Raw genomic sequence first — 21,782 nt, forward strand, 5'->3', positions numbered from 1 at the left:
TACCCAGATTACATTAAAATGAGGCGATACAAAGCTTTTTTTTTTTTTTTATGCATCAGTTTCACAAAGCTGACAGGCCGCTCAGTTAAGTACCCATTTAGGAAACGACTGCACTTGTGCTTGTATCAATCAGTCACTTCCATAATTTCACATTACTTGGTACTGCAGAGATCTTGCAGTGCTCTCTCCTAAAAGGCTTTTATCACTTACTGATGCTAAAACTAACCACTGCAATACTGACATGTAAACAAAGTCCAAAAGTGCAACTCTGGTTGTGAGATTTCAAGTGAAGAGACGCCGTTGCTCGTGTTTCAATTTCTAAACTCACGCCACGGGTCGATTTTAATAATAGACGAGGTGGAGAGAAGAGCAGTGGGAACTAAGTGAGGGAATAATGCATGTTGGCGGTCCGCAGATAGATGGAGCGTCTGGCTGCTGATGCTGAACTGTGGCTGACTTGTAATCAGGCTTTTGATATCCATTTGATATCCGTTTGTCCCTTCCCTGACCTACTGCCAATCGGGTGCATTTTCCACAGTTGAGGACAATGGAAGTCATAACTAGAAATGTGATGCATTGCAAAAAATAAACATTATTGTCTATAAACCAAATATTGTTATAGGCCCATAATGTGGCTGAAAACTAATTTGTTTTTGCAACAAAAAAAAAAATCGGAATGCATATGCTAAGCAGTCTTTTGTTTTATTCCACAACATTTTGTTCTCAATGTGCTTGTTTGCAGCCACTATAAATTTGCTCATGGTGTAATATAAAGCCCAGATGCTTGATTGTGCGCATTGCACCTATAAGAGGTTTCTCTTGCACACAATGATTTTATTAAGATCTGCTGGAAACCGCTGCGTCGGCCAAATACAAATGAGACTAGAGTAGAGGAGGAAATGTGCCTTGACTGTGGGAGATGCACCCTGACTTCTTCAGTTGGGATTACTTATCAACAAGGTTTGCCAGACTTTGTCTCAAGTCACTCAGGTCGCATATTTTGACATCGAGGGCCTCGAGGAAATGCCGGACGTCCACCTCTGCCTTTTTTTGTTCTTCCCTGCTGGAGGCCAGCGTCTTTTCGGTGCTCTTGATTTGAGCCTCCAGCTCTGTGTTTCGTCTCTCTAGTTCCTGAAAAAACAAATGGGCAACTTCAGTTTCTTCTGAATGGGCTGGCGTCATGTTTTTTGGTCCCTTCATCTGTTAATAATGCAGATTTAAAGTGGCAATTGAGGCTGTGGTGAATTCTCAATGAACAGTTTATGAAATGGGCACAAAGGCAGGAAAGGTTAATCAAGAATATACATCAATCAAAAGTGACACCGGGGCTAAGAAATGATAGATTACCTCATCAAGGCTAAGCAGTATGCATTAGCCATACTTCCCGCATTGCGATGGAAAAGTGATTTGTTTTGTCCTTGAAGTCTTCCAAAGAAAGCGAATGATATCAATGAGCAAAGAAATTGTGAATTCTGCATACTGTAACTCCCCTTTGTGCCAGCAGAGGTCGCCCTTGTTCAAGAAAGCAACATAATAAAACCTAATGCTGCAGTTGTTAAGTTGTTGCTTCTTTTCAAGGTTTTTGGGTTAGAATCTTATCTGTGACCTTTCTCTGAAATTTGCATGTTCACCCTGTGCATGTGTGGCTCTTTCGTTTTCGATTTGATCAAAAACATGTTCGGTTAAAGTGCCCACCAGCATCCGTTTTTTTAACGTCTCCCTCCGTCCGTGTCTTTGACCATCGAGTGAAGCGTCGACACGCCAAAGCTGACGGAAGCACAATTACAACATGGCCTTTCTAAAACTAGTCCATTCTTCCACAGGATTGCTTTTTAATCAGATGTCTGACGAGGAGATGGAGAACGGCGGTCTTTTAATGAAGCGGCAAAGCGAGCACGTTGTAAAAACAACAACAAAAGCCAAAGCTTTTAGTCTCAACACTCCGGGAACGACTCAGCGTTTAGTCTGTAGTTCGAAATGCGTTAGTTCTCATTTTGTGGCCAGACAAGCTGTTCCCCTGTTAATTGCAATATGGCGCCGCTTGGCAAAAGAAGTGAGAAGCAAAACAACTTACCTGGAGTCTCTGAATGGCCTCTTCTCTTTCCCTCTCCAGCTCCCCCACATCAGTTCTCTTGCTCTGTAGACTGTGAATTTCCTGTAAATGGTTCGAGCAAAAACGTTACCATAGAGCATCACTGTGGGGGTTTTTTTTCTTATAAAACAAGTATTTTATCGCACAGCGGGATACTTTGAAGTTTTCCGATGTGACAGACATTGGAAAGTAACAACTAGAGGATCTTTAGCGCTAAGTGGTTGCCTTCGTGAGGACAAAGCCATGACAGAATAGGTGTCAAACCTAAGGCCCGGGGGGCCAGAAACGGCCCCTCACATCATTTTATGTGGCCCGCAAAGAAAAATCGTGGATGGACTTGATGTGTCAATACTAAAATTTTAAGAACGACAGATATTGCTAGCAATTTCTATTTTTATCTTTTTGAACAGTTTGTGTCTTACCTGGTCTTTGGCACTAAGCAGAGCTTCCAGCTCTTCCAGTGAGCGGCTAAGCTCCTCCTTATCAGTGTGAGCAGCAGCAGCAGGATGGCCAAGCTGTGTCTCCAATTCTGCCACCTACAACACAATACTCCGATAATTAATAGAGCAACACATTTTCTCACTGAGACATAGAAAGAAAATAAGGGGCGACAGCTACTGTGTATTATTTAGCAATGACTTGCTCTTTTCAGAAGTTGTCACAGAGCATCAAGTCGACCCGAAAAAGTATTTTGCATCATTTTTCATGAAGCGCGCTGGAGTAAACGTGAAATTCACCTAATTAGGTGGAACACATCGTTTTTCTTTTCCAAACATGGCTCGGTTTAACCTTTCCAGCTGTTGTGTTGTCATTTCGAAGCAATATAAAATAAAAGATAGCAAAACAAAGCACTGGCTTAAAAAACACTTTTTGTCCTTTCTTTAAATGGGTTGCCTTTAGTAAATCAAAAGACAAATAAGAATACAAATCATGTCAATTCTCTTGATCTAGTTTGCCCCTTGTGTGACTGGCAATGAAACAAACAGCAGATGAAATAAATAAATAAATAGGGTGGTGAGCTATCATGTGTAAACAACTACCGTAATTTTCGGACTATAAGTCGCACCGGAGTATAAGTCGCACCAGCCATAAAATGCCCAAAAAAGTGAAAAAAAACCATATATATGTATATAAATCGCTCCTGAGTATAAGTCGCCCCCCCACCCAAACTATGAAAAAAAAACGCGACTTATAGTCCGAAAATTACGGTAAGTCAACTTGTTTGCAGTTTCCCGTCACGGCTCAGTGCCATTAAACCTTTAACCTTAATTGGAGCGTTCAATTCCCATCTGAATAAACGTATTAATAAAAAAACAACAACTACAGAACTATGATCAAAATGTTGTTTCCGCACTATATAGCTGCTTCTATAACGCGTTGCATCCTTTTTGTCTGCATGTTTCTGCATTTAAATACGAGATTAAGATCAGGAGATGTCGATAGTTCTTGCCAATTGTGATATGTGAAGCCCTTTGAGACGTTTCTGGGATTAAGGGCTACATCAATAAATTTGACTCGACACTCTCTTCATCAATTAGTGACGATAAATCATCCAAGTTGTTTGAGTTAAAATGATCATAGACAAAACCATTACAGCCAAAGGTATTGATAATCTTGTTAGTTCATTCATTTGCAAAAGAAAGCAAGCAAGTTTAGCACATCAGATTGTACAACGAATGTTGAAAATTAGCCTCAATTGAACAAAGCTACCCAAGCGGCTTGCCAAGAGAATCAAAATTCCAAATCTGTGCATGACTCATTTTGATAACTGCAAATTGTTGGCGCATAAATTGCTTGCTCCAGTGAGTGATGAATGAATACAAAGGTGTATGAAATGTTAAACCGGTTTCCGGCCCATTTGGGTATTTTTCATTTTCATGCTAATACGCCATATCCTGGCGGAGCCCCGGAAAAGCCATGCACTTGTGTTTTTCTATACGTGGCGGCCGCAATTGTCTCCCCTAAAGCTCAATGTGAGCTCCTCATGAAGAAAGAGATATGGAAGGGGTCACGCTGATATCAATCAAACTGACAGTCAACAAGGATAGTAGAAAAAAAAAAAAAAGATTGCTTCAGTAAACACACTCAACGGGCATTTGATTAGGTACACTTTTTTGGTGGCGTGGTGCAGATTGTGAAATGAATTTTTCTCTAAATCAATCAATCCATCCAAATCTAGCATGGTTACTAAGATTTTTATTTTATACAGCCCCTATATTGGATATCATTAGATTGTGCAGCAATCCACCACGTAGCAATACCATAAAATAAATGTTATTCTATGTACATACAGTAAAATCTAGCCCTCATTCCTCCGCAAAACAATGACAATTATATGTGACGATGGAGTCAAAAGGATCCCTGGAGTCCTAACGGTAATTCATCATGTCTCTCTAAGTGGGGCAGGGAGGCAGAGAAGCCGGACAGTGTAGGGTGTCTCCCCCCCGCCCCCCCAAAACCCTGGAGGCCTGATCTAGTTCCAACCACCTGGTTGACTTTGCAGCAGAGCGTGTGTGGATGTGTGTGTCCATATGAGGGGTAACCTTCAACTGGACAACTCGTAGCATGATATAAAAAAAAAAAAAATGGCAGTGTTTCATAATTAGTGTCTGAAAAATGATGACTCGATTAATTCGGTCATCGATGAGTTGATCGTTTGACCGCTTTAAACTTTACGCAGTGATCTTGTGGCACCTGTAGGATGTGATGTCAATTAATTGCGAGTTTTAAATATTTGATCACCACTCGAGGATTCCATTCATATCAGTTGGCGGTTGAATCAAACTTTGCCCACCTGGTCTCTGAGGCGATCTGTCTCCTCCTGGTACTCAGCCAACTGCTGCTTCCATTGCTCCACGCTGACGTTGGCTTCCTGCAGCGCTGCCACCAGCTTGGCGTTACTGTCCTGTAAGGTGAAGAGCTCTGCCTCAAGGTTGATTTCACACATGGACCTAGGGGCAGAAGGAAAAAAAAAAAAGAAGGCTTTTTAGTGGGAGCAGTCTTTTTCACACGCTCTCACACTTTGACTCCAAACCTTTCATACATTGCTGCTCACCTTTTCTCTGACATGACCCAAGAAAAAAAAAGGGTCAAAGTATATCCCACTTTACCTCGTCTCGTATTCATACATATACACAAGAAAAAGATGGATTATTAGTTTTGTAATATTTTCTTCAGTTATTGTTCAAAAAAAAAATCTCAACATTTTTATTGACTCCACATCTCGCGGGCCATGTAGAATGACATGGCGGGCCGGATCTGGCCCCCGGGCCTCGAGTTTAAAAGAGCACGAGTAATTTCTTTAAATACTTTTGGAGATTTGGCTGATCATGTCTGTTGTTTATTTCCCCTTTAGCGCATGAAATGAATTGCATCATTGGATCATGGAGAAAAGTCACTTATAGAATGAATGGGTGGGTGGTAAAGGTCAGGATTTAGTGAGGGTAGCAAATAAATCAGAGCGCCTTGGAAATGCATGACGTCACATCTTTGCACAGCGTAGCAACCGTATAGCTACTCACCATAGCAACAGAGCAAAAGGCTTATGGGAGTCATCCAATAAATGCATCTGGATAACAGTGGCTTATGAAGCCTTTTTTTTCTCCTTCTTAATATCATACAGATCAGTGAAAGGGCAGAGGCACCCAAAACAAATGTCATTTCAAAAAAATTCAAGTGACGCGCTAAACGCTTTTTTTTTCTTCCCCAAAAACACAAGGACAAAATCTCCTCCAGGCAAAGTTTTTTTTTTTTCTTTCAATCTGAGTGGTGCAATCATTCAGTGTCTGCTCCACTTAAAATGTGTTCATTACTCAGCTGCGTCTTCAACAATGCATCTGCAGAGAAAAACTGTACAATCTGCTCAAAAGCAATATTTTCAACTTCTGAGCAGGGCATGCATGCATATGTGAAGTACCTTGAAATTGCCACTTATTTAAGAGTCAATATCCAAGGACCAGTTTGGCTTTTAGCTCATCTCTGAGTGTTGTTAAGAGACTTTTAAGCGCATGATGCTTTCATCTGCATAATTATAGCCTTTGTGGGTTTCATAATGAAGCTACACGTTAGAAACGTCAGTGCGGCTTTAGACTACGACAAATTAGAATCGATCAATATCTATCCGGCATTGTCAATTAAAACTCAGCAGAATCTTTTGCCTGATTTTCAAGTTGTAAATGCATTTTTAATCAACATTGGCACCCTGGAGAAAATCTTTGTTCGAGAAGATAAAGATGTAGGCGTCATTACCCTTCAGACAACATCTTCTTGACTCTCTCCTTCTCCACTGTCAGCTCCACTTCTGCACTTTTACTTCGAAACAGCTTTTCCTCCCCGGGACCGTTAACTGTCAGCAGCGGCGGGGAATGACGGTCGTCCGACAGCTCCTAGACCGACAAGAACCGGTGGAACCATATCACTTCAATACAATTGCAGCACAGGGAAATCTATAGAGGAAGCTTAATACATAATTCAACTAACATAAAGCCGATATCAACTTTTTAGCCCACAAATTTGTCTGAATATGAGAAAATCTGATTTTAGCTGTAATAATATAATATAATATATATATTTTTTTTTTTCCTGAGCAGCATTCCACTCGTGCACTTCATGTGGAAAAAGCCTTGTAATATTAATTTGAGCGAGTCTTTCCGTATTGTCCCCCAAGGAGGATGGTGTAATATCTAGTATTATCTTTGCATTTCTGTGCGTCCATATGGAGGCATGGAATTAAACACAAGTAAAAAGGAGCATGACATCCTAGCAAAGAAAACTAAAACAAAACAAAATAACTGTGGCCAAGTGCCAAAGGGATTGCTTGCAAATACACAAAATTGAATAATTCACACGACGTGGATCCATTTTTTAAGTCCTAAACAGGATTACAGATGCAGCACATTTCCCCCCCCCCCCCTTCATGTTGCTCGCTCTCTTTCAGGCTAAGTGGGAATGAGACTTGAGATACTCTTGCACAAACTACCAACGGCTCATTAGTCAAGTTCAAAGACTTGAGAGGATCTTTTAAAGAATTTCTGCTCTCCGGGGTTTTTACATGAAGTATTGGAGGGATTTTTCAGTTAAATGCCATATTTTGTTTGATGGTGCAACATTTACAAGGGCAGACAAAAATTAGGATGATGTTTAGAATAAGTGTCTGTGTAAAAATGGGACTTTACATTTTAAATAGCTAACTAAATGGATGGACGGATGGATGGATGGATTTCAATGTCTCCATCATCATTTTTTTCTTTTTGCAATTTAGCTGCCAGTGTTAACAAAGACTGTTCTCCTTGTAGAATGCACAAGCTGAAGCTACATTTGCTCTCAAGTCAGATTTGATCAGACAGCAGATTAATTATTGAGCAAGGATCATCTAAGCAGCACACAGATGAAAGAATAGCATCAAAATGTCTAAGCTAATATTGCTTTAGGAGACCTGTCACATACCTGAGACAGCTGAAATGGTGTTGACATCCCATGATGGACGCATCAGTGAAAAGGAGACAAAGAAGAAAATTAGAAAACAGTCATTATGTGTCTGCTGGATGTGAAATTGAAACTTCTCCTCAAGCTGGCGGTCATAAAATTTGTATTGTATCTTTCAAGCGTTTTTTTTTTTCTTACTAAAATCAGGAAAATGGAAAAAAAAGACATTTTTCTTCAGTGTGTTGTCAAAGAATGGACTGAAAAAAAATTGGGGAAGAGGCTTTGCAATGCGACATGTCGGATATTTTAAATACAAACTTGAGAGCTTTTATCGTGATGGGTCTGCACTGGTGTTTTTCAAAGTACATTCTACTGTTGACTTATTTATCCAAGTCTCGGTCCATTTTGCTCTCTGAGCTTATATAAAAGACTCTTGTCTCCACATTTGGGGCTTCATTGAGACCACAAGCTGCCATCATTTATTCATGGCTCCATGCATCAGTACATGCATGCTTCCCTTGAATCACCTGGGTCCTCACGGAACCGGACCCCCCCCACACACACACACACTTATTTTAGCACGGTTTCAATGGCAAGATATTGTTTTAAAATATAGATGAGCGTTTCCCTTTCTTCCTGCATCTGCATAGTTGATGTGATGTAGGTTCCAATTAGAAGGCGGGCAAAATGACAGCTACTTTTGAATCCAGTTGACATGATATGTACTTTACTTTGTAGACAAAAGGTATTGGGGCACCTAACATTTCCAGGATAAAATAATGGAAGGAACTATAGAGATGGTATTTTGGAGGTGTTTTATTTTTTATTATTAAAGCTAAAATGCCCCTTAAAATTTCTACCTTGCTCTTCAAATGAAAGTTAGCGGGGAAAAAAACAGCCGTGACATTTGCAAGATGTGGGCACTGTGATTTTCACTTGACAGCAGGTAGTAGAGGACAAAATGGCAGCCATCTAAGATGGAGAAAAATTGCTGGATGTTTTGGCTTAATTCATATTCCATGAAGTCAATATTATTCAGACTAGTTGAGACACATAGGCTCTTATAGAGGGGAAAAAAATCCCACTGACTTCTGCTTTAAGCAAACAGTTGACTAAAATGCCTGAATAAGATAACAAATTAAAATTCATGTTGAGTATATTAAATACTTCTGACCTTTTAGAAGACTACACCTTACTGCCTGCTGTCGTCATATTGCACATCTGCTCATGTACGAGACCAACTTAAGCTTGACTGAAGCAAAAAATCAAATAGGACAGCTGTGTATGTTTTTCAACTTTTTGCCAGATGTATCTTTTTTTTTCTTTTTTTACGTGGTGGTGATAATAATTAGGGTCATAAGTAAGTTGCAGCCTGACTATGGCTAAGAAGCTGGGTCAACCTGGCACATAAAAAAATAAAAATAAATAAAACTTGCACTCCCTCTAATTGACAAGTCTCCAGTTAATCAAGCTGAGATTAAAAAAATAAATAAAATACAATAAAGAAACTAACCAGCTGCCCCATCTACGGTAGAATTCAATAATTCTGATGTGTCTGGGTCCACGTTTGTGTCTTTGCATATACTGTAAGGGGGTTTCTGGTTTCCATGGTGATACAAGCTCTCAGCCACCAGTTGAGTGACATCTCAATGTCATAAATTGTTGCTACGATGCATCAAATAAATGTTACAAGGTTTATTCGCATAAATGAGACAAGAGTGAGGGTTGCATGTGCTGGTTTGGTTTTCTACACTGCACTCACTGTTCCATTCTACAGCAGCTCTTGTATGCCAAGCAGACAGGCAGGGGCAGGAATTTCATTTCCCACTCACACTCTTACAAAATACTTCATCTGTCCTTCTTTTCGAAAGAAAACTAGACTGAGTCATGCCATGACTTGTTCTTTGTCGTTTCATTTTTGAGTTCACTGTATACAGTCAAAATGTGACGCGGCGATATTCTTTCCATGATTTGAATTTTTTTTTTTTTTATCATTGCTTTACTGCACTTCAATGAAGATAATCAGAAAAAGAAACATCGTATCGGTTTGCGCTTTAACCGTCCAGTCTTTGGTCTGTCTCCAACTCCATCCAGCATAAATGTCAAAAAATGATTGAAGTTCTTTTTAAATGTTAAGAATGATCAACAGAATAATTTAAGATAAAATTGCATAAAAGCCTTTCTCAACATTGCACTTTGCTATAATCAGGAGTGGTTTTCACAGCCACAATTTTTCATAGTTATTCATTTCCTATTTTTGCTATTGTGGTTATAGTGGGCACTGTTTCATAATAATAGCATGAGTTGCAAAAAATCTCATAAACACCTCTCAGAGTGATGCAGTGCAGCAATACATGTATATATTGATTTCTTGTGGTCACCATGTTGTGACAAGCGCTGGCACAAACACTTAAAAGACTCGCTCGCAGCCAATCGCGTCGCCGCTTCTGACGTTTCCTCCGCGTGAATGCAACATCGTGTGTTTGTTATGTGAACGCAATCCATTATTATTGCAGGGTGTCAACAAAACTCCAACATGTCAAGCCTAAAATCAAAAGTGTTGGCAGGATAAAATCCTCCAAACAGCACAAAATTGCCTTCAATTATGAATGATTCCGATGTTCTGCCTTCCTCTCTATTATGCTTGTACGAAGTTCAGCCCTCTTGAGATATGCTTTTCTCCAGAGCAGAAGCCTTAATGGTAAAGTATCACCCCCTATTTTGTATCTAGGGTTTCAAATATAAAAAAAAAAATGCTCAGTGTTGATCTGGATATGATCCAACCTGCAGTGCTGGCATTTGGTTAATAAAAAAAAAAAGGTCATATTGTCTCTTGAGTGGTCAGGTTCAATTGCATCATGTTGCATCCCCATTCCAGACCTACAAACGTGCCATTTTGTACTTTTTATTGAAGAAATGTATTTATTCTTCAGTGTGCATAGGCGCTAATGATTTACCTGTGGGGCGGCGATGTTGAGAGCAGGGTTGGCCAGTTCGTACCTCTCCTGAGATTTCTCTCTGGCCAGCCGGGCCGCTTCCTTCACCTCCTTGAATTGTTCTGCAAACTGAAGGTGGAAGACAAGACACAGCTGTAAGTCTGCCTGCATATACTCAAAATTCACTGCTCCAATATAAACGCATGAATTAATGTTTTACCCTCGAACAAGTCCAAATTTATTTTGCTTATAAATCCATGTTTTCATTGTTACCTGCTGCAGCTGCTGCTCTGTGGAAAAGCCAAGGCCGTAAACGGTGTTGGCCCGGCTGTCGGCCCATTGACCAAACTTCTGGGAGGTTTTGGTGAAGGTCATGTTAGGGGTGATGGTGCTGTTGATGATGGCCTATCGACAGAATAAAAAGGTTCAAACGCAGCTGACAAACGGCAAAGTTCACAAACCAAGATAATGTTTACCATTGAAATGAATGGAAATGTAAATAATAGGTTCCATCACCAAAACAAAGATCTATTCAACTGATTTTTTATTCATGTTTAGGTCAAACTAAATATCGTTCAAGACTGAAATAAGTCAAAACGCACTTTATTATGAAGAAATTGAAAGTATTCAAACAGTGAGGTCAATTCTTTTGTTTTGTATATTCACTGTGACATTTTTGTTCTGTCCCACAAGCATCCAATATAAGAGCTAAGTGGAAAAAGCTTTTAGAATGTATGCTCACTAACTTTTGTCAAGTGAACCATCTGATGGGAGGGAATTAGTCTAGCATAACGCCTAAAAGCTTTTCAAAACAGTGTTAACAAGAGGTGAAGTGGAAATGCAAGACACAATTCACAAGCGCTTCGAAATCATCATCAGCAGTGATATAAAGTAACTCCATGAAACTTAGTCACGCCTGAATCAAAGCGCTGTGTTGCAAGATGAATTCTCTGACCGCTCCAGCAACTCACTCACTTTGGTCCCGCCCACACTGATGATGCGGTAGACGTTACGGCTGGCATCATAGAAGAAGGACACGGTGACTGCATGCTTACTGGCCGGCAGCCAGTTGCGTTTTGTAGCCGGGTCGATCTGGAAAACGTGAGCTCGGGCGCTGAAGATGGGCTGCTCCCTTTGAAATGCATGAATATTGCATGTTAATGACCCAATTTAAACACAGGCGACATGCTCACTGCTTTTGACTGACAATAAAGGCAACTCCTTACATATAATGGATTCTTAGTCGATAAATACTGATTTAAAAGATAAGAATGGAATGTTCTGTATTTAAAAAAAAAAATGCATCCATAGTTGAATTATGAGGATATTCACGCCCTGTATAATTTTCTTTTTACACGGTAATGTAAAATAAGATCTATGAGGCGCTGTGAAATTCATTATTGAGACCGTTTAAAGTGTTTTATTGTTTCAAATGTACCGATATGGAACATTTTAACTTCTGCTTATATTTTGTAACAATTGTAACAATACAGCATAATGCATTTTAATGGGAAATTTTGCTTAGAAAGTCAATTTGAGGTTCGAGATGAATCAAAGAATGGATTGAGAGCAAACTGCACGATCATTTCGTTTGAGGGTAAAGCTGTGTGTTCATGTATGCAATGAGATGCCATTATTACACTTTTGTCATGGTAATTAAAATAATATGGGCCAGCCCTTTGGATGATCTTATGAAAAAGGTTCTTTCGTATGGGTCGGCAGTGGCTATATGAAGCATTGTTCCATGTGGATTTGCTTGAAATTACCCAACATTTGCATACAAACAATAGTTATTGTTGCTGAAGCTGCAATAAGAGACAAAAGCGGCAGAGCCAAGACGCCTCTGGGTGTAATTTGGGTCCACTGTTGTACCAGATAGAGAGTAACTGGTAAAACCTAGTTTTTTTCCCCCAAGAAAATAAGTATAACTTAATAAGTAACAGTTGGCCTTTACATGTTAGGTGGTGAATGTTAAAAAGGTGCCACTTGAGTTCTGCAAATTGCCCATTAACGATTGAAAAATATATGCATGATGCCCAAAGGTAAGTACACAAATTAGAATCAGAAATGACAAAACAGAATAAAAGAAAAAAAAAAAAACGGTCTCACTGTTTTGAGAGCTGGCTGTTCTTTACCAAGTATTTAAATGACACCTTACTGGAAAAAGTTCTTTATAACATCAAATGATGAATTGATTAAAAGATTTTCTTATGATTATGTTATTTTTAATTATCATGGATAAAGCAAATTAAAATAACCATGTTTGATTTTCCGCTGTAAAATCAATTATCTGACTGAATAACAGTAAAAAGAAAAGACAACACCAAGTGAATTAATTATCCTCCCAGCAATTAAGCGAATGTGAGTCAGCCCAAACATTTCCACTCTATCATCCTCTCATCTTAATGAGAAGTGATGATTGACAGTTTATCACTCCCAGTCACGGGGGAATTAAAAAATGCCATTATTTTACAGGTCTTGTTATTGCTTCATGAAAAGCCTCTCAAGCTAATCAGCCCAGAGGAGAATCATCACAAACGAGCAGATTCAAACGGGATTAAAGCGCTTGAGGACGAGTAAATACTGCACAGCAGCTTGACAGCCGCTAGAAACCTGTCTGATAGAATAACCAGTTTTACCAATACTTTGCAGCTTAATTAATTGGAAACTGAGCAACTTTTGACTTTCAGGAAATTCAGAAAATTGTTGGTGACCTATGGAGTAGGAAAAAAAATGAATAAGAACATTCATTTGTCTGTCGCCTGAATTCTGTGACAGGTCAACTGAATCGATCAGTCGCCATCTTTTCCAGGTCATATGTCTGTTTCCTCCGCGCTCATTGCTGCTCATCCATGCACGTGTGCACACGCAGATTACAGCTCAGTAATTAAAAGGGTCACAAACATGTACAGTCAATTTCACTTTTTTTTTTTTTTTTTAACATTATGTGGGCTTAACTCATTCACTGCCATTGACGCATATAGACGTCAATATGCGTCAATGGCAGTGAATGAGTTAAGCATCATTGCGGATATTGGTGTCAGACAAAATCATTGTCAGGAGCAACATTCAGTGATTGGTTGAAACTCTCCCCGACAAAAAAGCTATCTGATGTGATAGCATAGCGACCTTTCCTTAGGTTTCTATGGCAATTGTTTCCATGTGTGTCCTCGTCATTAGAGAGCCGCATTAAGACACTTTGATTAAGAGCAAATGGGTTCATGTTGAGTCCAGTGATTAGCGGTTGTTCTCCGAAAATGTCATTCCTCAGTTAAACAAAATTTTTGAAGAACAAATGTGGAAAAGAGACTGACGTGATACAAAAGGAATTTCATGCAGGGAGGGGGGGGAGCATCATGTCTTGAACATTAAAAGGTCATTTGGAGAGGGAAAGGTAAAATATTATAGAATCTAAAGCTCACAAAAAAAGGTCTCTACCCGAGTTTTCGTTTACATTTGCAGTTTGATATCATTTATTTATATTATATGTCAATGTTGTTAAAAAAAAGTAGGGATAGGTATACTGATCCCCAGTAGCTCCCAAAAAAGGCCTTATATTATTCTGAAGAGCCAAATATCATTTATATTCACAATAAATGATCAATTATAAATGGACTTATTTTTGGTCAGTGCTTAATGTTTACATTTTTGATGTAGTCCACCATTAAAAGTTATGTGATGCTCATAATCACCGCTACCATCTTAATCATCAGTGAGACAATATGGCTAATAATAGAGGGGGAGGTCATTCCAGGTCACTTGTTACCCATCCCTGCCATGCATGGCTATGAAACGGAGTGAATACCTCTCTCGGTGTAGCGGGTACATTTTATTGCTGGAAGACAACTCCTCTGCAGCAGAAAGAAAAAAGTCAGGGTGAAAGAAGATTGTTAGGCAAAGAATGACATTTTTGACTCACCAATGGAGCCTCTAAAATGATGGGTGTCAAACCTAAGGGCCCAGATACAGCCCGCCATATCATTTTATGTGTATTTTACGTGATGTAAGAGGGTCAATGGATGTGTGTGATGGGCTTACTTGACTTGATTTCTCAAGAGTAAATCAGGAAGAAAAAGTTCTAAAACTACACTTGAACAATCACAAGTGGCAAACCAAACTAGTAAATATGATTGCATTCTGTTTATTGTGGTATAATACACAGTGTGTTTGAAGCAAACTATTGGCAGAAAGCAGAAGCCAAATCAAATATACACTGTACAGATGAAGAGACACAGCACAGCTTGAGCTTCCCCATGCAAACAAACCAAGTAGCCACTTTTTGCAGCAAAAGCGGGCCACTAGTGTGTGCGACGGATGGAAATAGAGAACAGGAAATTAGTGGAGTTGCCGTAAACTGCACACACGCGCAACCTCGGCTTGAATGTTTCATCACATGACTGTGAAACTGAAACAGCCCTTGTTAAAGAAAAAATAAATAAATAGAAAAGTCTCTATTATGGTCAATAATATCGCTCTATAATTCAACGTAAGGCATTACCAGTAGGTTTGACCTTTATGGGGTCACACGGGTCAAGCTGTAAGAAAGCAGGTCAAGCGTTGAAGTTTACAAGCGCATCAGTATAAACGACGAAAAATGAGATGCGTGCCAAGTCGTGCTAAATTCATAATGTCTTCCACTGGAGTCCCGATTTCACTAGCGGGGAGAACGTCAAACTTACCCCATGCTCCGAGGATCTTCAAATTAGAAGTGAATGCAAAAAGCCTTTTCACTGAAGTCCAAACTGTGAGTGATTTTCCTGCAAAACGCTCCAACTTGTATTTTTCCGCGAATCGTGGGGGAAAATGACTTCCGACTCCTCGTTTTTCTTCCGAAAGGAGTCCTCTCTTCTCAAATCAGTTGGAGTCCAGCCTGCTTCCCTTTGTCCGCGTCTTTCCCCAGCCAGCCAGCCAGCCAACAACGCCGCGACTGTGACTCTGTGCGTAATTACGCACCCGGATCTGTTGAGCAGCTCGAGTATCCACACAGGGAGAAGAAAGCCAACGAAAGCCGGAAAACACAGCGTTTTTGGCCCAACTTCCTCCGGGACGTAAATTCGAGTCGGTTCTTCTCCAGTCTCGCTGCCAAGTCACAATGAGATCCCACTAACACCCATTGGTGGGACCTTGGAGCGTTATTAGCGCCATCTGCTGGTCAGAGATGGAACAAGAACAAAGTACCCCGCCCCCAATTCTATCTCCAATGTCGGAGTGAAAAGTACACATGAAAAGAAATCAATGGAAAACAAGCTGTGTATTCCCGTTTGGGGTATTCTGTTTTTATGAATGTAATAATGTGTAATAACTTGTCTGACAGGTGATCATTCAAAATTGTGTTTATTACGTTGCTTGTACTTTACAGCCGTAAAACTGCACTGCATCATATTGAGAGCTGTTACTCATATTTTCTTTTCTTATTTCACGACTTGGAGATATTAAATAGCTATCGGTGTGATGCAGTGCAGACAGACAGATGACAAAAAAATGATGCAGGAGGAAACCACATAGCCTTTGACTCATTCTTTATTTAATCTTCACAGCCCATTTCCTCCATCATGAGCATTCCAGCCGAGAGATGCTTTAGAAGAATCAGACACACCTTATTAAATATGATTTGAAGACACACGTACGTAGCTTTTGCTTATGTGGGCAAAGCAGAAAAACAGTCAAACAAAACGGAAAAGCAATGAGAGCAGTTTGTTTGCACTGATATTGCTTTTTCCCTCAGTGGTGGTTTCTTTGCAAGGTATGGCATAAACACGATTTTTTTTTTTTTACTGCAGGACAACCCTGAACCACTGGCAGCAGTTGTGATTTTAGACTTCACAAGGAAACTTCATGTGAATAAGCATCAATCAGCAGATGATCTTCTGCCAGGAGAAAAAGTATTTCAATAAAGCAGCAAGTGAATCATTCGCTGCTTGAGTTCTTTCATGACTTTCCGCATGAAATGGCTGCTTACAAAATTTATCACATCATCTCTGTACTAACATGGATGATTAGATCGTTGTGGTTTGATTATGTGTGGGGGAAACCATTTGAGCATTTATTTTCTATCCACATGCATTCTTCATTTGAAATGCTTTTCTGGGCTTTTACTGCATTCTATTCCATCCTTTGTTATTTCTTGTTAGTTGTTTCTTCTCCCTTCAGTCTCCTATTCAGGAGGTGGAATACTCTATTGGGTTTAGGTCCAGTCTGAACTTCCATTTTCCTCCCTGCTGAAGTGTGTTGGTCAGATGTTTGAGGTGAGTAAGCTATCATTTGTTTTCCAATCACTATTTTGAGATTGCGACACGGAATCTAACAAATAAAGCGCTTTTTCTTTTCCTATTGAAGCCTAGTTCTCATGGCCTTGTGCATGTTACGCCGCCTAGCGACCAGAACGTGTCACTACAACAGGAGGGCGGATACATTTGTCGTGACGTCACCGGGTCACAACAGGCGTCAACAGTCGATGGCGTTCTTCTCCGATTCAAGCAGTCCCCTGACGACTCAATGCATTAATTGAAACAACCATGCCAACACAGCGTGTCTTATTCATTCTCTGATGATCTCTTGCAAAAATGCTCCATGAATTTCCCCGTGTGCTAGAAGATGGCCAAGTCGGATGGTGGGGCTATCGCATCGACACATTTGCAGAACAGGTGAGTCGCTCGCTGTGGAAGACTGGAGCTAGTCCTCGAGTTGTCATGGATGTTTTATCGACATTGTTTCGACTAGCACGCGTTCGAGCCGGGACTAAAATAACAGGAAAGTCCGAGGATCAATCGAGGCCTCCGGATGGGGCTAGGCTAGGAAGAGCAAGACATATCGATTCTTCAGAATCTCCAAACAGTCACGTTCGAATATTTGGTGGAATCGTAGTCATACCTCGCAAAAACATGGACGTAGTAGATTCTCCTGTTACGAGCTTACTTAAGGTCAAATATTTGGGGCATTTCTACAGCACTATGAATTTTTTATGTTGCCCACATTATTTATTTAAGGTGAAAGCAAATAGTGGGCAATGAAAATACGTACAGCTGTTACAAAACGTCAACCTCTAAAATAAAGGCCCAAGTTTCACTTTATTGGTTTTAGGAAGATGACAAGTGTTTGTTTTGTGTCATTTATTGAGCAATATGTTTTTTTTTATCAGACACGTTTGTAACTCACACTTTTGCACTGAGTGACGTCATGTGCGAAATAACTTTATTTTAGGAAGGTGACAAACGCTTTTGTGTCATTTATTGAGCAATATTTCTTTATATCAGACATTAATACACGTTTGTCACTTCCACTTTTGCACTGACTGATGTTTTGTTCTGACAAAATGATAACTATTGCAAATAAAATTCGTTTCACAGTGTTATGGATTCATCCAGAAGACTTTAAATTCTTAGGTCTGGCTGACCTAAAATGCAAAATTCATTTGTGAATCTGAAAGTTCAAATCGGAGAAGATCCCTTCTTTCACTCCCATTGACAAGGCCTTTTTGTCTTTCAGTATGGCTAGCAAGAATAGCGCCCTCCGCTGCACCTTTTCTGCTCCCAGCCACAGTGCCACCCTCCTCCAGGGCTTGTCCATTTTGAGGGCTCAAGGTCAACTTCTTGACGTGGTGCTGGCCATCAACGAGGAGCGCTTCCACGTCCACAAAGCTGTGCTGGCTGCTTGTAGCGATTACTTCAGGTCAGTGTGGATCACATTTCCATTTTTCAATTCTAAAGCACCTCGCTGACACTCAAAGTAAAAGAGAGAGAAATGTAATCCACTGGAAAATGTCTACCCTTTGCACTTGTGTTTATGTTGCAGAGCTATGTTCACTGGAGGCATGAAGGAGTCAAATCAAAATACCATTGAGCTGAAAGGCTTGTCTGCCCGGGGCCTCAAGCATATTATAGACTTTGCTTACAGCTCGGAAGTCACTTTAGATCTGGACTGCATTCAGGATGTCCTTGGAGCAGCTGTCTTCCTCCAGATGGTCCCCGTCGTGGAACTCTGCGAAGAGTTCCTCCAGTCAGCCATGAGCGTTAAGACATGCCTACACATTGACCAAATGGCAACCACCTTCAGCTTGTCTTCCCTCAAGGCGTCGGTGGATGCCTTCACCTTTCGCCACTTCCTTCAAATCGCCGAGGAGGAGGACTTTTTGCACATTCCCAAGGAGCGCCTGGTCTTCTTCCTGCAAAGCACCAAGCTGAAGAATTGTAGCGAGATCGAACTCTTCCACGCGGCCATTCGATGGCTGCGCCACGACGATTCTCGCCGCGCTCAAGCCAGCAGCGTCCTCTGCCACGTGCGCTTCCCTCTCATGCGTTCGTCGGAGCTGGTGGACACCATTCAGAGGGTAGACATCATGGTGGAGGACGTGCAGTGCCGCCAGTACCTCCTGGAAGCTTTCAATTACCAAATCCTTCCCTTCCGACAACACGAGATGCGGTCGCCGCGCACGCTCATTCGTTCCGACGTGGTATCTTTTATCACCTTCGGCGGGACCCCGTACACCGACAACGACCGCACCGTAAGCACCAAGGTGTACTACCTCCCCGACGTGGCCTCCCGCCAGTTTAAGGAGTTGACCGAGATGGACACGGGGTGCAGCCACGCCTGTGTCGCCGTCCTCGATAACTTTGTGTACGTCGTGGGCGGGCAGCATTTACAATATCGCAGCGGCGAGGGCGCCGTCGACAGCTGCGTGCGCTTCGATCCGCACTTGAACCAGTGGCTACGCATCCAACCGATGCAGGAAGCCCGCATCCAGTTTCACCTCAACGTCATGAACGGGAAACTTTACGCCACCGGGGGGCGCAATCGATCCGGCAGTCTGGCATCTGTGGAGTGCTACTGCCCAAAGAAAAATGAGTGGAGCTATGTGGAGCCGTTAAAACGCAGGATTTGGGGTCATGCCGGGACTCCGTGCGGAGAAAAGCTGTACATCTCCGGCGGTTACGGCGTCTCTTTGGAGGACAAGAAAACGCTTCACTGTTACGATCCGGCGGCCGACCAGTGGGACTTTCGAGCGCCCATGAACGAACCGAGAGTGCTACATGCCATGATATGCAGTAGAAGTCGGGTCTACGCTTTGGGTGGACGCATGGACCACGTGGACCGCTGTTTCGACGTGCTGGCTGTGGAGTATTACGATCCACAGAGTGACCAGTGGACCACCGTCAGCCCCATGAGAGCAGGGCAGTCCGAGTCGGGTTGCTGCTTACTGGACGGAAAGATCTACATTGTCGGAGGCTACAACTGGCACCTGAACAACGTCACCAGCATCGTCCAGGTGTACAACACAGAGAGCGACGAGTGGGAGAGAGATTTGCACTTCCCCGAATCCTTTGCTGGGATCGCTTGTGCACCCATTATACTTCCACAGACACGCGTTGAATATTTGACCTCTTGGCTGTGAAAATGTGCATTATTCAGGCTCAGATGATTCAAGAGAAGGACGGGAAGCGGGAGGAGCTTCATAGCACAATACGTTCTGATGTAGAGTTTGTACATGATATCGCCTCACGTGATTACTTGATTTTGTTAGATTTCATATTTTGATCATTTCACATTTGATTTTGCAGATAAACACAGTCATTATTATAAATGGCTACATCATTACGCGATGACTCGGTTATTTCATCTGTGTTTATCATGCAAAGATGAAATCATACAACTCAGATTTTGATATCACTCGTTTTAATCAGTACAGTAATGGGGACCGGTATTGTCTTGATTCAACTGTAGTTCAGTGATGTACTGTATTTCTGAGAAGCACCAAGTCCTTAACTTTTTTCTATTTATTTCTCACGATGCTAAGGTCAGCTTGTATTGATCCTACTTACTATCATTGTATAATTCCTGTGTGTGAACCTTTTTGTGTCAACAACCTGACGCAGAGTCTCTGTGAATGTCAGCGCTTAAGCGCTTTTGTCTTGTGCACGAAACATCAGGGTCTGTCATGTTTATTTATCCTTACCTGCATTCAAATGGTCTCTTAGTGTCTCAAATTGGAATTTTGACTGCATTTTTCAAAACAGAAGGAAACACTACTCAATTACATTGTAGGATGTAATGACCATGCACAAGCGGCTAAGGATGTACTTTGCCCTGTCAGCAAAAGCACATTAAAATTTCAAGTGCAATATAAAGGGGACTCTCGTCACATGGGAATGTAATCATTTAATAAAATAAAGCTGCATCTTGTTTTAAAACATAACATTGTCTCGTAAAGATTTACTTGATCAACATGCGGGGGGGGGGAGCAAAAGGTGGGCGCGGCTGCATCGTCGTCCGACCCCGCCTTCCGCGCTTGGCGGCGTTGACTGTGCGTGATGACGTCACCAGAAGGCCCCAACGTGGTGCGTAACGTAACGTTCCATTCAGAGAAGAGGGAAAGATGGCGTCCTCTAACAATCCCCGCAAATTTAGCGAAAAAATCGCTTTGCATAACCAGAAACAGGCGGAAGAAACTGCGGCATTTGAAGAGGTTATGAAAGACTTGAATGTCACCAGAGCTGCACGGGTAAGACGTGCCAGAAGCTGTTTTCCGCATTTGGCAGCTCGCGAATGCTGTGAAATTAAATGTGAACGTTTATGCGCTAAAAGGCGAAGTAAACGCGTCTATTGCAGCAACAAGACCCGCTAATGGATGTTTTTTTTTTTTTTTCCTCAACAAAAACGTGCAAGGAAATCGCTAACAATAATAACGCGACACCTTTTTCTGCAAATTAGCCTCGTTATTGCATAGGGGCTTAGAATGAATGTGCACCTGTCCTCTAGCTGCTTGATGTGAACATGCACCACTGACAGTTAATTAGCAAATGAATCGTTTGGCTTGTAAATCACGACTTTACAAGGCGGGCAATTATTTGACGATAAAGTGTCGGTATTGATGGAGAAGCCTGAAGGGTTTATGTTGGCAAGCCGTGCTAATGTTCGCGTTAATGTTAGTCGCTTTCTCCAGCTGTGGTTTGTTTTGATCTCGTCCTCTACCAGCTACATTAGCTCGCTAGCGTAGCACTCATTATAAACACCCTGTAAATAATTGCATATTTTATTCGACATTCATTTTTAGTTGAGGTATCATTAAATGTATTTGACAGTCGTTGTAATGTCGAATAAAATAATGCACCAATAAATCACTGGGTTTAGAATTTGTTTTCTTGTCATTTGAAATGCTAAATCTATACATTTATATGCATTTATTATATATATTTCAATTCAGTACATTGTTAAATGTATTGTTTTGGCTGTACATTAGTGTAAACATTAATTGTGATGTTAGTTGCTATTGGTAAAATGAAAAATATTTTGCATTTCCATTGTACAGGATGTCATTTCATTGCATTTGATCATAT

General features: G+C 41.1%; 3 protein-coding genes and 1 long non-coding RNA gene across 7 annotated transcripts in view; 3 read left to right on the top strand and 1 right to left on the bottom strand.

The window, feature by feature from the left end:
• LOC119121297 (homer protein homolog 3-like) lies at positions 1-15,563 on the bottom strand. Of its 2 annotated transcripts, XM_037248719.1 has the most exons (11): positions 15,132-15,563; positions 14,258-14,303; positions 11,428-11,584; positions 10,726-10,857; positions 10,474-10,581; positions 7,538-7,546; positions 6,341-6,477; positions 4,887-5,043; positions 2,515-2,628; positions 2,075-2,155; positions 1-1,131 (listed from the first exon to the last, which is right to left on the bottom strand). In XM_037248719.1, exons 2-11 carry the CDS (start codon positions 14,278-14,280, stop codon positions 946-948), a joined length of 1,104 nt encoding a protein of 367 aa, XP_037104614.1. In that variant the 5' UTR covers positions 14,281-14,303; positions 15,132-15,563; the 3' UTR covers positions 1-945. The 2 variants fall into 2 exon arrangements, with proteins under 2 accessions (XP_037104614.1, XP_037104615.1); XM_037248720.1 differs by lacking the exon at positions 14,258-14,303.
• The window catches only part of LOC119121298, a 14,048-nt gene continuing 6,854 nt past the window's right edge, over positions 14,589-21,782 (top strand). Inside the window, exons 1-2 of the long non-coding RNA XR_005097651.1 lie at positions 14,589-14,601; positions 14,999-15,001. This is a non-coding gene — a long non-coding RNA (uncharacterized LOC119121298). The remainder of the gene's footprint in view (positions 14,602-14,998; positions 15,002-21,782) is intronic.
• On the top strand, positions 16,866-20,641 carry klhl26 (kelch-like family member 26). The gene is made up of 3 exons (XM_037248714.1): positions 16,866-17,096; positions 17,938-18,120; positions 18,244-20,641. The coding sequence occupies exons 1-3, from the start codon at positions 17,047-17,049 to the stop codon at positions 19,838-19,840; spliced, it is 1,830 nt and encodes a 609-aa protein (XP_037104609.1). The 5' UTR covers positions 16,866-17,046; the 3' UTR covers positions 19,841-20,641.
• The window catches only part of crtc1b (CREB regulated transcription coactivator 1b), a 7,326-nt gene continuing 6,358 nt past the window's right edge, over positions 20,815-21,782 (top strand). For all 3 annotated transcript variants that reach the window (XM_037248716.1, XM_037248717.1, XM_037248718.1), the window contains exon 1: positions 20,815-20,947. In XM_037248716.1, coding sequence (XP_037104611.1) covers positions 20,822-20,947 — 126 coding nt within the window. In that variant the 5' untranslated portion in view covers positions 20,815-20,821. The remainder of the gene's footprint in view (positions 20,948-21,782) is intronic.

The sequence above is a fragment of the Syngnathus acus genome, chromosome 4 (assembly GCF_901709675.1).
Source record: "Syngnathus acus chromosome 4, fSynAcu1.2, whole genome shotgun sequence".
Lineage (NCBI taxonomy): Eukaryota > Metazoa > Chordata > Actinopteri > Syngnathiformes > Syngnathidae > Syngnathus > Syngnathus acus.

Excerpts from the sequence above, each read along its gene's own strand:
- klhl26 (XM_037248714.1), top strand. The coding sequence starts at position 17,047 with ATGGCCAAGTCGGATGGTGGGGCTATCGCATCGACACATTTGCAGAAC. Across the intron at positions 17,097-17,937 it reads TCGACACATTTGCAGAACAG|TATGGCTAGCAAGAATAGCG; the intron begins GTGAGTCGCTCG and ends TTTGTCTTTCAG. Across the intron at positions 18,121-18,243 it reads GCTTGTAGCGATTACTTCAG|AGCTATGTTCACTGGAGGCA; the intron begins GTCAGTGTGGAT and ends TTTATGTTGCAG.
- LOC119121297 (XM_037248719.1), bottom strand. The coding sequence starts at position 14,280 with ATGTACCCGCTACACCGAGAGAG. Across the intron at positions 11,585-14,257 it reads TACCCGCTACACCGAGAGAG|GGAGCAGCCCATCTTCAGCG; the intron begins GTATTCACTCCG and ends TGCATTTCAAAG. Across the intron at positions 1,132-2,074 it reads AGGCCATTCAGAGACTCCAG|GAACTAGAGAGACGAAACAC; the intron begins GTAAGTTGTTTT and ends TTGTTTTTTCAG.